Source organism: Budorcas taxicolor, chromosome X, assembly GCF_023091745.1.
Source record: "Budorcas taxicolor isolate Tak-1 chromosome X, Takin1.1, whole genome shotgun sequence".
Lineage (NCBI taxonomy): Eukaryota > Metazoa > Chordata > Mammalia > Artiodactyla > Bovidae > Budorcas > Budorcas taxicolor.
The window spans coordinates 129,804,071-129,818,774 of NC_068935.1; the positions used below are offsets into that span (position 1 = coordinate 129,804,071).

The 14,704-nt window shown below is 38.3% G+C and overlaps 1 protein-coding gene across 1 annotated transcript in view; it reads right to left on the minus strand.

The window, feature by feature from the left end:
* Nucleotides 1-337: 337 nt before the first annotated feature.
* MOSPD2 (motile sperm domain containing 2) overlaps nt 338-14,704 on the minus strand; it is an 86,691-nt gene continuing 72,324 nt past the window's right edge. Inside the window, exons 9-15 of the mRNA XM_052663410.1 lie at nt 14,138-14,314; nt 13,256-13,368; nt 11,156-11,252; nt 10,281-10,377; nt 9,771-9,900; nt 1,079-1,181; nt 338-557 (exon numbers count right to left, since the gene is read on the minus strand). Coding sequence (XP_052519370.1) covers nt 420-557; nt 1,079-1,181; nt 9,771-9,900; nt 10,281-10,377; nt 11,156-11,252; nt 13,256-13,368; nt 14,138-14,314 — 855 coding nt within the window. The 3' untranslated portion in view covers nt 338-419. The remainder of the gene's footprint in view (nt 558-1,078; nt 1,182-9,770; nt 9,901-10,280; nt 10,378-11,155; nt 11,253-13,255; nt 13,369-14,137; nt 14,315-14,704) is intronic.

Sequence of the window (14,704 nt, forward strand, 5' to 3'; positions counted from 1 at the left end):
ATAAGTACGTCTTTTTTTTTTTCAATATACATTGTTCTATATACACAGTATAGAAAAACTAAGTTGGCTCAGCTATAATAACTGTTTAAAAAAAAAAAAGCAGATGACGTGTTTTGGCTGCAACAAAGCAAGTTACTTTTCTGTTCAGCTAACATATACATACATACATATATATAAACATATATATATATATATATATGATAAAAACAAGCTTTAAAAGTATTCAGGAGGGGAAAATAAATTATCTGTAAACTATTAAGTCACACAACAGCTATGCCTTTACTTACTTGACTACTACCCATAGACTCTCATAATCAATCTCTTCAGTGTTTGCTTATTCTACTAGTTTATTTCAAGAATGTTTCAATTCTGGTGGAAGCACAGATGTGCGACACTTGCTCCCACTAAGGCCCACTTCTTTAACCGTGCAACAGATAGAAAAAAGAAACCATAAAGGTAAGCAAGAGCACAGTTAGAGCAAGTAGCAGCTGCTGGAACCGGATACATTGTTGGACTTCGTCTTCAAGCTTCCTAGTGCTCGCTACCAAACGACTGAGCTGAAGAGGGAAAAGAGGATGAAAGGTTTGCATCAGTACATTAATCATGTGCGTGACAAACGAATATTAGAAACCCCACCAACAAGTACGGGAGAGTCCGTGCTCTGAGAGGCTGGGTGGAAAGGCAATGAGGAATTAGCCTTGGCTGGTGAGGAGATGTGCCTCTCTTTATTCTTGTTTTGAAAAGGTCTAATTTTCAAGTTGAGAAAGGAGCAAAGCTATGATTTCCTGGAGGTACTGAAACCAACTCTTCAGAAAGAGGCCCTCCACCTTTTTCAAATGTAAATGCACTACATGATACCTTTTCTGGGAGATCATGTTTTTCGATGAGCTTTCAGAAAGAAACAGCTCTCTGAAAGTAACTCACTGCTTACCATTTCTGATCTGGTTTCCCTTCACGAAGACGAGAGCATTTCTGTCATGTCTATGCCAAAAGGTTTCCTTATGTCAGTGGGGAAAAATGGATTTCTAATATTGATTAACATTAAGGACTGTTTTAGTTGGGAAGAAAGAACACTTACCTGATGGCAGAGGTCTTCGCTGGTTTTAACTGACATGTTAAAGGCGTGATCTTTCCATGTCAGACTAGATGGTTTATAGCTCTCAACAATATGGCATCGTAACCTACGAAAATCCAAGGGAAACGTAACTTCTTAAAGCTGTTAATGAATTATTAAAAAAGTAAAATATAAGGTGAAAAAAAGTAAACACAGAAGTGTGTCACAGAGGGGAAAGCATTCACTTCTCTGCCCAGAGATACCTAAGGGAGCCACTCAGTGTGTATTTATCTTCGAAGGGCAGCAGAATTTGTCATCCCCTCAAAGTATGCCTCTGTGGCACATGGTTTATCTTGAGCTGGTTATTCTCTAAGAAAAAGCAGACACAGGAAAAGTTCTGGAAACTGAATCAGTTCAGCTCAGTCGCGTTTGGCTCTTTGCGACCCCAGGGACTGCAGCAATGTAGTCCATGACCCCATGGACTGAATAGCAGTTACCTTTTTGTGAGAGACATTTACAGTTTACACAAGAAGTCGCCTTCTCTACAGCAGAAAGAGGAGGATGACTAAACCTCTGGAAACTCTTATGAGTGGAGAAGGTGGGGACTTAAGTATGTGGGACAACCTTACCTGTGTATACCATGCTTGTCCTGCTCACCTCCCAGTCCCTCACCCCTAACATCATCTTTTACCTTTAGTTGGAGATGATATTTAAGGTGATGTCATGGGCCACCTTCAGGGAGTTTCACTGTTTTCCTGGGTATCCTTCCAGTATACAGGAGTTATACATGCTATTTAACTTCTGTTTTTCTCCTGTTTTCTTCTATTCATCTGTCTATGATTATGCAGGCTGGGGGGATGTCTCAGTCAAGAACCCAAAAAAGTAAAGGGTGAAGTCTTTTTCCTCTCCTACAGGTTGGCAATCTCCCATGGGACCTGCCGGGACACCATCCTCGCTTGGGACCCTGCAAATGAGATCCTGGAAATACGGAAGAAGCCAGAGAGGGTAAGGATCCTTACCACAGTCCTCTCTCCCGAATTTCACTCTGGGGGCAGCTGAGAGACGAAGGTAAACATTTCACCTTGCCCCTTCTTTTCCAAATAGAGATTAGCAGGAGAAGATAAGTGTCAGCTAGTTCCTTAGGTGTCATGACTCTGGTAGAGACTTTTATTTTCAGGACTTCTGTTTTCTACTGGTCCTTTTTCCTCCCAGAGATGGTTGTTGTTTTATCTCTATCTTTTGTGGTGGTTGGCATAAGGAGAACCACAGGACAGGTGAGACTTTGCTTTTGTTTCATTCTGTCCTGAGAGCTTGGCTTTACGACCAATGAGAGTATTCTCTCTGGTCGCTGCCAGCTAGATGATGCTCGTATCTACATGCATCTCATGACCAACTGCATAGGCTGGGGATCCAAGACACAAAGTGATACGCGGCCTTCTCTGATCCTTCCAGCTGTTGTGGGAGTTTGGCATAAAGGGCCCTTGTCCTTGCAACCTTGCCTCCTTTAGTGCGGGAGAAGTCCTGTTCCTACAGCGCCCACCCGGTGTCACAGATGAGGAGGTTTGTAACTGAGAGCATTATCACATTCTTGTGGGAAACTGGAGACACTTCTCATGACACTGTCCTTAGCACATGTGACAGTGAAGGTCTTGGCTTCCTGAGGCTAACGCTGGAAGTGAGCTTTCTGAATTTTGTGAGGGCTGCATCTTTAAAAGCACCCCGTTTTGGGATGCCTCTTGCATCCATGGTTAAGCCATCAAAAGGCTTATTGGTGTGGGTTGCTATTGAAAGTAACATAAGATGTTACTTGTCAATGGCCAAATGATGGATCTTTCGAATTGGAGAAACTTCTGTGTTTAACATGTTTCAGAGCTCTCATCCTAAACAATTAACTTCTTTGCTATCTAGGGAAAGACTAACTTGAAAGGAGGACATGAAGGAGTATGGCAGTCAGCTTAGGGACATCCTTAGCAAGATGAAATGACAAAGTTCTTTTTACCTCCACTTTTAGAAAATATCTATCAAATTTAGAGAAGAGTTAAAAAGATCAGTTCCCCGCTCCCAAGGACCTTGATTGGCTGTGCAGGGGTGTTCTTAACATCCACAATTATACTGTAGTTATCACATACACCAGATGGCCCCCTGGGGAAAACAGGTACACTCACACAGGAAATATGACCACAATTCCTCCCAAATTATCAGGAAATGGATAAACCAATATTCAGAGGCTGATAGAAGCAATAGTAAAGGCTTCCCCTACCCCCTCCCTGAAGGTGAATTGGTCCAAGGCTGAATTGTGCACTCAGAAAAAGGAGAACATTCAAAGGCCTTGTTGAATGCTTTATCTGAATTTTGTAAAGCATGCTGCATTAAGCCCTGAAACTCCAGAACACAGAAATCATTTGATTTCCATCTTAATTGGAAATCTTCTCCCTGATATAAAGCAAATTGAAGAAAATGTAGTTGGATGGCAGGTCAGTCCCTTGATATCATTCAGGCTGCAATCCAATTTTTTGAGGCATTAAAAGCAACTGTCTTTGTCCTGCAAATCTTTACAAAGCCAGAAATTCAGCTCTAGAAGCAGTTCAGTGTTCACTTATCCTAACCAGTTCGAAAACCTGCCCTATTTATTAATATCTCGAAATACCTGTAGGCATTGTCAAAGACCAGGACACTGGAAATAGAACTGTTCTGTACTTGGAAAAACTTATATGGTAATTACTCTAAACCTCTGATATTAGGCAAAGTACCCCCAAAACTCCAGGCAAAAAACTTAAAGACACTTTCTCAGTGCCTTTGTGATGTAAATTTTCTGTCCCCACCTTCTTTAGGACATGATAGCCAGCTTTTAGAAATGCAAATTCTCGGAAAATGATTCTCATCAGAAGGCAAAAATGGAGCTATTTTGAAACTGGACAAATGAAAAAAACATACATATACATACATACATATATATATATATATATATATATATATATATCAGTTAAAAAATATATCTTAGCACCCTGAGAAGGTAAACTTACTCCAGCTGCCAGAAACACAATTTGGATTCACCTGTTCTTTTATAAGCTAGTGAGTTTTGTGTTACTGTACCAAAAATCAGGGCTAAAAATTTAGAACCAAAGCTTTAAGATCTCTGTTTACATGTGTTTATATATGTGTTAACAAATGTGTGGTATTTTTCTATCTCTGCATGGTACTGTAAAAACTAATTAATAAAAGTTCTATTTAATTGGCATAAAGAAAAAAAGTGGTTTTCAAATTAAATATTCCTAGAACTCTCAAATATAGAAACTAACCCCAATTTTTTTTTCCAAGTTCACGTGACCTGGGATAATTTTTGGTAAATAAAAAGCTGGGTTAAGTTTGTTGGTTTAATTCAACGTCATCAAGATGAATACAACAAGAGATGCAACTTTTATTCTACCTGGACTTACTACTCAAATAAGCTCATGTTAGCTCTGTTACAAAATCTGTCAGCAAGAAAAACAGCTTGGGATGATGGCTGACACTGTGCCTCGATGTTTTTATGAGTAGACTGAACAATTCTATCTAAATCACTTGACCTAACAAGTCACAGGGATAAAAGAAGTTTGTAGGTGAGCTTTTCAGCACTGAGGATGTTTTATATTTCTTAAAAATAGTTTTCTAAATATCTTTGATTGCTTGAGAGTTGAGAGTTTTGCTAAGTTAAATGACGGGGAATTAATTGAATATCTAGGTCATTTCCAAATAAGATAAAATACTGAAACATTACTAAACATAGGTTTATCTACTTTGGGCTTCTTAGTACAGAATGAAAGATATTTGGATACATAAGACATAGTCATATCTTGTGCCATGTTAAAAAACTATTCTAGGAGGAAGCATCTGTTTCTAGAAATGATGAACTATATTCATAAATTTGCCAGTTTAAAGAATGCTGGTGTAACAGGCTGCAAGTGCTTGTTTGTTTTCACTAGAAATTAGTTTCTAAGAGTTATGAAAATTATAATACTAGAAGTAAGTATAATAACTCCGTATGCAAGAGTTGGGATATTTTTGACTAAGAGAAGTGAAAGTAATTATATCCTAAAGTAAAGCTAGTTATTTCAGAAGAGAAAGTAGGAGAATCAAGGACAAACTCAAGGCATATAGAAAGCTGGGAAGAGAGAGGAAGAGAAAATGTTACCTTGTATAGTCAAGAGCGCTAAAATTGAATAAATTTGTTTTAAGGGTTTTAAAAATAAGCTTAATAGTGTAAGTACATAAAACAAATTTTCTTTCATTTGTTGGTTAAAGGACAGTTTTATTAGACTACTGGTCTGCCCCCACTAGGAGATTGTGAAAGGTTTTTCTTTACCCTTTCTAAGTAATCTGCCTAGAAATCAAAGATTTGATTGTATTAAAATGATTTCCTGTGTTTCTAGTTATCTTTATCATCAGGTCTTTGATTACTTTAGCAAAGATTAAGAGCTAAGTTTTGGTCACAACTATGTGACCATCTGTATTTGCCTTTGAAATTTAACTGTCACTTTGGTTAATTGGATATGTAAGTATTGTTCCATAATAATTTATGATTCTATTTAGTCAAGTGTCCAAACCTTTTGATATTTTTGACAAGCTTCCCCACATCAAATTCTAAATGAAATCTTTTTGACCTCTAACTAACTTTGGGACTTTCCACAGGGCCTCTGTGGAAAGATGTGTTTTCTCTCATTATAAAAATATATTAAACCACTTAGGCTTATTTGATAGATTAAATTATGTGAGTGAAAGTGTTAGTCGCTCAGTCCTATCCGACTGTGATCCCAAGGATTGTAGCCCGCCAGGCCCCTCTCTCCATGGGATTTCCCAGGCAAGAGTGGGTTACCCTTTCCTTCTCCAGGGGCTTTTCCTGACCCAGGAATCAAACCCACGTCTTCCGCATTGCAGACAGATTCTTTACTGTTCGAGCCACCAGGGACGCCCCCAATTACGTGAGACACATTGTCAAATAAGAATACTAAACCTTCTTGATTGTATTTGTAGAGAAACATGTTTCATCTTCAAAGAGACTCACAAAAAGGACCCTGACAAACACTGTAGGATTCAGGTTTCTGATAACTTCAAAATTATAAAACTGAACTGGGTAGGAATTTCCAGAACTAATGGAAAAACTGGACTCAAGCAGAACAAAAATTAACATGGAATTGAATGAAGCTGATGAAAATGATTATAATTTTTATGACTTTTGGTTAGAAATACAATGTTCTGTTTCTCCAGATTTAAGGAAAACTTTTTCTCTTATGGTTTCTGTGATTTACTGCAATTTGGTAAATTATACCTTTGTAAGCAGAATTGAGACAATGATTTTCCATACCTGATCCCTCCAAAATCTGGAAACACTTAGTGATATTCTCATTTTCATGGTGATACAGTTATTTGTGTAAGTTCAATGAGAATCTGTTCCCCTTGTAACAGGACACAATTGGAAACATGGTTATATTATCAAGGTTTATGACTCAAATGTCCTATTGGAAATGAAATGCATAAAGACAGGTATGAGCAGATGGCTGTAAGGAACTAGAGACACTTGGAGAAAAAACTCACCTGGTACCTTGTTTTCAGACAGCCTTACTAGGGGAGTAAGGAAAGTCACTTCCTGGCAAGCTCAGGAACCTCAGGATACTTTGGGGACCTCAAGAAGAGAGGAACTTGCCTCAATTGGCACAATAACCTTACTTACCCATGTTTACCATGCTTTCCCTGACAGCATCTCAGAACTGGCTTTCTTTGGTCTTCAGTTGGAGGTGGTGATGGCCTGCACCCTTTGGGTGAGTAACTTAGTTTTCCTAGGTTTCTCTCGCATTTACAGGAGGTGTCCATGTTATGAAACTTCAGTTTCTCTGTTTCTCTCCTGTGCATCTGTCTTTTATACAGTGGGTCTTAGCCAAGAACTTAGAAGGGTAGAGGAGAAATTATTTTTCCTTTCCTACATCTTCTAGCTTTATTGCACAATCAAAGAACACAATTATACACAGTCCTCAATAACCTATGAGAAGTTTTCTTTTATATAAGGTATTCAGTAGTATTCAATAGAATTCACCCAATCTAAGGATCTGAAGGAAACCACCCTTTCTACATGGGAAGCAGTGCTCTCACCTGGCCTTCAGTGCTAAACCACCAAGTCTCCCTGTTTCTGTAAGTGATGGATTCTCTTTTGACAGTTATAGAACAGCAAGCCATTAGGAACTGATTTACAAAATTAAGACAACAAAACAACTCATATGTAATAAGACTAGGAAAAAAACCTGGTAATTTTAAGGTATGGTTTCATAAGCACTTCAAAAGTAGGCCCTCTTGTAATATAACTTGAAATTTAAATATCTAAACACTCCATTTAAAAACACATCACAACCAGCACGAGCCTTATCTAGGATCTGTGTTCCCTTCTCCCTCTTGACTTAAGGCTGACCTCTACCTGGGTTTTAGGTTTGTTCCTTCTTTCCCAGGAATTTCATGGTCAGTGATTTACCTTGTAAGGTCAGCTTCTCCTTCTGAAACTGTTCTTACCGTGGTTTTAAACAGTGCTCAAACAGCTCCCACTAAAAACCCAAAACACAACACATTCTTCCTTCTAAAGATGACCCTGGTCCTGCCTAAATAAGCCAAACCTTCAGGAGACTCTTTACTTATGTTTCTTGGGCAGTTGACTCCTGCCAACTAAACTGATCCTTGTGAGGTCATCAGTGACCTCTATGATGTCATCAGCAGTGGCCACCACTCACATGTCATCTTTGACAGACACTGGTAGCAGTTTGCTCCTTCATGAAACATACTCTAACCTGGGTTTTGAGGGCGCAGCTCACTTACTGGTTTCCCGCCTGACTCCCTGTATTGTCCTCCTTTGTTTGGCCACTAAATATTCCTCTAGGCTAGGTCTAAGTGTAACTTTTACCCTCTTTCACTGGGGAAAAGTCAGACCTAGCCTAGTGGAAATACAGCTTGTCTTTCTAGACCCTTTCTTATTTTTCTTGCTCTCTTACCTATGAATGACCTGAAAATGATAATCTCGTCCAAGGCATTTCACATCAGGTCAATGTTCTCCCTGTGGTTTTACAATGGTGACCAAGCTCCTCCTCTGGGCCCTGCTTCCTCTCCAACATTCTTTCTTAGTATGGGTCCTCTCACATTCTGTTCCAGTCATTATATGTTACAAAACCTCTTTTTTTTGTAGATTAAAATCAACCACAGCCATTAATAGACTTCCTAGCTTCTCATCTATAGAGAAAAATAATTACCTACACCTAACTTTCCCAGGTGGCGCTAGTGGTTAAGAACCCACCAGTGTAGGAGACATTAAGAGACACGGGTTTGATCCTGGGTCAGGAAGACCCTATGGAGAAGGAAATGGCAACCCACTCCAGTATTCTTGCCTGGAGAATCCCATGGACAGAGGAGGCTGGCGGGCTACAGTCTATAGGGGTCACAAAGAGTTGGACACGACAGAAGTGACCAAGCATGCACGCAGAGTTGTCCTACTAACTAAATGAATAAATATGAGTAACACACTTACACCAGTACTAGCATATAGGAGGTTCTATTTAAGTGTTAATATTCTGTCTGCCCACAGTCTATTTTCTACACAGCCTCCCAGAGGAATCCTTTATGTAAGTCACTCACCTCGTGGCTCTGCTCAGCACCAGGTAATGGTTTCTCCTCTTAGAGTCAGCAGTTCTCACTATGGGAATGATTTGGCCCCTGCCACCCACCTTATTTGATTTAGGCTCCAATGACTTTGCTGTTCCTCACACAGGCCAGGAACACAGCTTTTTCATTTGTGGTTCTCTCTACCTGGAAAGCTCTTGTCTCAGTTACCTACGTGGCTTTCTCTCATTTCCTTCATGTCCTACTCAAACACCATCAGAGTAGCCATCTTAACTGTCCTCAACTGAGCTTCCTCAATACATTCTGGGCTGCACCATTCTTCAGCGGTGGCGGGGTGGGGGGTGTACCCTGTGCAGAGGGGTACACTGAGTAGCATCCCTGGTGTCTACCTGCTAGATGCCCACAGCATCCCACTGTTCAGTTATGACCAACAACTGTCCCTTGGGGGGCAAAACTGGGCACACTGAGAAAAAAAAAAAAGACCCATAACCAACCTTCTCTTACCTATGTGTAATATGCCTATACAGTCAGGGTTTTCTCCTCTTAAATAGGTAACTGTCATACATATTTTTCTGTGAGTAGGTTCTTTTCTTTTCCTAATACTATATCAGACGTCATTTTCCTGTATCAGAACAAACAGACATAGTACACTCTTTTGAATGGCTGCAGAGTACTCCTTAGTGTGGCTATTCTCGAATGCATTTTGCTGTTACTTTCCTGATGATCATTTAGGCTCTTTTTCATTTTCCACTAGTACAAACAATGCTGCAGCAAACATTCTGGTACATAAAGTGAGCATTCCTACAAAGGTTTACTGCTGGAAGAGAAATACCTGTGCTTGTAATTTTGACACATCCAGAATCTTGCACTGGCCTGCCAGCAAGTCTCTGTTATTAGCAGTCCTAGAGCCACTCCAGGTCCCATTCACCTGGGCACCCTAGAGCCTTTCAGCAGTTGGGGCCCACAGTGTAAGCCTAGTGTCTGCCAAGTGCAAGAAGGAAGGAATGCCTGCCTAGCCCAGGTAGGCACATCCCTCTTTGGGATTTTTCCCATTGCAGTTTGAGAGCTTATGAATCAAAAAGAGTACCTGTGCTCCATCACTTTGTTTCTAGGAACTTCCTTCCAAAACTGAGTTAATTCTGCTGGACCCGTGCCAGATGTCTGTTCCATTTCTGCAGCCATTACCAGAAAACGGTCTTGGGCAGAGACTGTTAAACCTGCATTCCAAAAGGGCAAGTTAATACATAAACAGGAACCTTTACAAAGGGTTGGGCATGTGGCTTAGGCATTGTTCTAGAAAACAACACTAAGGAAAAAGAATAATATGGAACTATTGTAAAACAGGCAGCTCTCCTATAAAGATGAGGACTTTTGTGGTTTGAAATTCAATTTCAGCTGGCATTAGTTTCAACAAGTTTAGTTGTTCAATTTTTTTAATGAGACTCATTCAACCATCTCGTTTTACAGTTGGCCAGAGTATGGTGAGGTGACTTGCTGACAGTCCAGTTTCGAGATTCCAGTTGAGCTCTGCTGACTCATCACCCAGCCCTAGGTCCCCCATAAATAGCCTGTTGCAGCCACTCAGATGACAACTCACCGCCATGGGGAGACACAACTATATCAACTGATGCACCAGGGTCACAACTGCTATTGCTGGGCTTGACTCTGTACTTTTCTGGAGCAGTTGTTCTCACCTGTTTATAAAGACAGTAGTCATAATAACTTTCATGCTCTTTGGGGGGAAATGGTTGAAAAATGACTTTTAAAAACCAGTTAATAAAGTCTATAAAACCACCTTGGTGGTTAAAATGTATCTTTTCCCATCAACAGGTAAAAAGCACCTCAATTTATTGGGAAGAAACATTCATCAGTCCAACTGTCACTGAGCCTTCCTCTTAAATTAAAAAAATGAGCCCAACTGTTAATTATTAAATTCAGGTGGTTAACAGGATAAATATTCCATATTCAAAAACACAACATACATTAGAATACATGTTACAACAGTGTTTAGAAATTGAAAAACATTAGATAATCAAAGAACATCCAGAAAGTAGATGATTTAAGGAAGTAAAACCTACCATATGGGCAATAGTGGGCTCAGTCCTGTTATACTTACTGCTCAGCATCAGGTTAGTATCCAGTATAAACTATACTCCAGAATATACCACACTTGGCGGGAAATGCACTTTTGATTTTATAGCTTTATTTTTCACTCTTACTTATTATTCACATAATGAAAAAAGGATTTTTTTTTTAAAATAACAAACATTAAACCCTGGGACTAATTTGGACAGTATCCTATTACTGCATATTATAGACAGATACAGACCTCAAGGGAACATTTTAGATAAGCTCAGAGCTAAAAGGCAGTTTAACAAGCCTAAAAATATCATAAATAAAAACATGCAAGCTCAAAATTATCAATCTTTCAATTTCCACACATAACTTATAAATTATCTTTCAGATATTTACCTTAAATGCCACTATGTTTTTTGTTACATTTGTCAAAACTATCAAAGCTTTCTTCTCTCCTGAGTCTGTACTTCCAAAATAGAGTTCTTCTGCTGGGCTACATGGTAATAAAAGCATAAGGCATTGGTATTGCTCAGAAGAAATGACAAATCTAATCATCAGCTTGAAGGAAAATATCTAGTTATGCCCATTTGTATGAAGAGATTTCATCAAAGAAGATTACAAAACAATTACCTAATACATTTTGTATTTTAATCTTACTGACTGAATGAATGCATGCTATTTGAAAAGTCCTATGGTTTCCCCCAAGATCTAAAAGAAAAATAGGCAGGAACAGAAGGGAGAATTAGGAGGATTCTGAATTAGTCCTGTAACCAGCACCATCTTAAGGTTTATTTACTGAAACTCTTTGGCAGGTGACAGATAAGAACCAGAGAAGAAATTGCCACTTCAACTTTACCTAATTACAAACATTAGAATGGGGCACATATCTATATACCAACTTAAAAAAGTCAGAGATATACTTAAGTAACAGAATAATTCCTGACTACAGTTTTTTTCTAAGTAACATGGAAGGAGAATAACATAAGATTTGCTGCGGGAACTACAGGAAAATTGGTCAAAAAATCAGTAAGCTTCAAAATGCAATTTTTACTGTTATTATCCACTGTAATGCCCATGATCTAAAATAAAAATAAAAAGACTCAAGCAAAGTTTGTGTAATTTAATTACATGAGCTAAATTTAAATTGCATCAGGTGCCTCTCCAAACAGTACAAAGGACTATGATTTTTAAATAAAAAGGTGAATTTGCCAGATAGCCCTTGACTTTGAGCTCCATCTTTAAACAGACTCATTTTATATCAGGAATTGTGTAGAGAACACACATTGTTAAATAAGAGCTCTCCCTGGAGAGCTGTGCCTAGCTTTGGACAAGAGATAAATTGGCATGACTGCTGGCTTCCTTTAAAAACCCACGTGAAATATACCACAGAAAAGATAGGAAGTTTCTGTCTTCAACTGTTCTCAGTACCCAGCACAAAAACCATGAAAAGGTCTGGGGAGACAGAGGCTGGTTAGGTCCCCAGGTCTGTGGAAGAAAAGCACTGTGATTTTCTGGTGGGCATTGCAGAGTTGGCTTTCTCCCTAGCTGGCTCTTCCAGCCATATCTCAATAGCAGTAGCCCAGGAACTAAGGTTGTGACAGGCCTCCAGAGGAAAAAAAACTCGCTTGCAAACTAGTACAGGGGGAAATGAGGAAAAAAATTCTGAAGCAGGGAAAACGACAAAACAAAACATGGAAAGGAGAACAGGCACGTGTGTTTCCCCCTGTACCCGCCACACACACACTCATGCAGATGGTGAAGATAAATCCAAATATAACAGTAATCAAAATATGTGTCAACAAATCAATCTTGTCAATTAGAGAATTTCAAATTTGATCTTTAAAATGTCTGGCTCTACTGTTCATGAGTCTTTAACAGTTATATAGAAAGGTTTCAAGTAAAGGGATATAAAATGATACAGTAGGCCATTACTGAAGACAGTTGATAAAGCACTGTTAAATAAGGCTATATAGATTTACCAACCCAAAGCATCATTAGTGAGAAAGGTCTCTACATAATGATAAAGAAATCATACTAAATTTTTTGGATTGAACACCCTGGAGAGAAAAATAGAGATGTGCTGAAATTTGGCTTTGGTAAAAATCCTATTTTTCTGGTTCAGCTTTAGTTTTGGAAGGTTAAATCAATAAAGGGCTACTTCAGTGTCATTTCTGGCAACCTCAAACTTATGCAAGTCAAACACTATCAATAAAATGAGAAAAATGTATGTCATTCAGATTTGTTGTTAATATGGGAGTATTCATTATTACCTAATGTGGGATAAAGGCCTTTTAAACAAACTCAACAGAATAAATAATAAAAAGGTAGCTACAAATATCCACTGTGTTTGAAAACCAAGTTAAGTCTTCAGATACCCCTTAATTTTACATTTCCACAGTTTCAAAAACAGTCCAGAAATTTTCTTAACTTTGCAGTTCTCTCAAAACAATCAAGATATGTTACAAAAGCATAGCTAATAAAATCCTCAGCCATTACCTGATGTGTAATAAGGGCCCTTTAAACACACTCAGTGGTTTCTTGAAAGTTTTCATTTTGGAATCAACTTTTTCATTCTCATCTGCTTTGGAAGTAGGTTCCATTATGTTACCCTAAAGACAAATTTTATATATATATATATGAAAAAAGATAAAAAAATTGAGTTTCACACAGGCAGTGACAGGCAGTTCATTAGGTCACAAAGTAAGCATTATAGTGACTCGATCCAAATTATAATCTTTAAGCTAGGTTTACTATATGTTAAATATATAATTTAGATATAATAATCAGATCATTAACCTATATTTGAGTGCCTACTATATAAAGAAGCCCCTTTAGAAAATGTAACATGGTCTTTCTCTTAAGAGTCTTTTTATTTTTAGTTTTTTTGGCCACATTGCACAGCTTGTGGGATCTTAATTCCCCAACCAGGGATTAAACCTGGGCCCTGGGCAGTGAGAGCACTGCATCCTAACCACTGGACCACCATAAGGGAATTCCCCTCCCTTATGTATTTTAAAATCTTTTCTACATAGAATACATTTATATCTCTATCAAGTTCCTGATATAAAAACATAACAACTCAGTGCTCTTTAAAAGTGACAAAGAGGGGGTAGATCAAGGGTACGTTTTAAGTTACTTTTATTTCAGATAAAACATTTTTTGGATAAAAGGATTCTTTCAAGGTGTTTTTATACAAAGCATGGAATCAGCCTTTTATATAATGTAGTGGTACTAACAGTCAGCTAGTGTCATCCTTGCTCTTTTTACATTTCAAGATATAGAAGGGCAGCAAGTTTAGTGAATTATCTAAATTCACATAGCCAGCTGGTGGGAAGAGATCACATCTTTTGTCTCTCAAATTTTTTTTGTTAAAATTACCTTTTTAGGAAGAGTTGTTTGTTCTTCATTAGAAATTGTTTCCAAGGTATCTTTGCCATCACTTTCTATATCTTCTTTACTTGAAGCTTCATCCTCACTGGCAATAGGCCCATTTTCACACAATGGTGTTTGGAAATCATCATCTACAAGTGGTGGGTAGCTATACTTGAAAGGATCCTGAGAAAAAAGAATTTTGTATCAGCTTGCTGAGAGGTGGGTAGAGAAATAATTCTCTTAGTAAAGTTAAAATCCATTCCTCTGGCCAAGGAAACAGAGTTAATTAGATAGTGAAATTTAAAACAAAGCAAGCATTTCAAAACAGCATGGGAAAATGCAATAAGTGGTGTGGGACAACTGGCCAGCCATCTGTAAAAGAACCAAGTTGGATCTTCAGCTCATTCTTTATACCAAAAAGAATTTCAGATAGGTAAGAGCTTTAAATGTGTGTATTTTTTTAAAACCATGTAAGTTTCAGGAATAGGGGGATTAAAAACAACAAAATGAAGAAACACAAAACCTAAGTAAGGAAACACCTTTTTAAGTATAACATGAAACCTAGAAGGCATA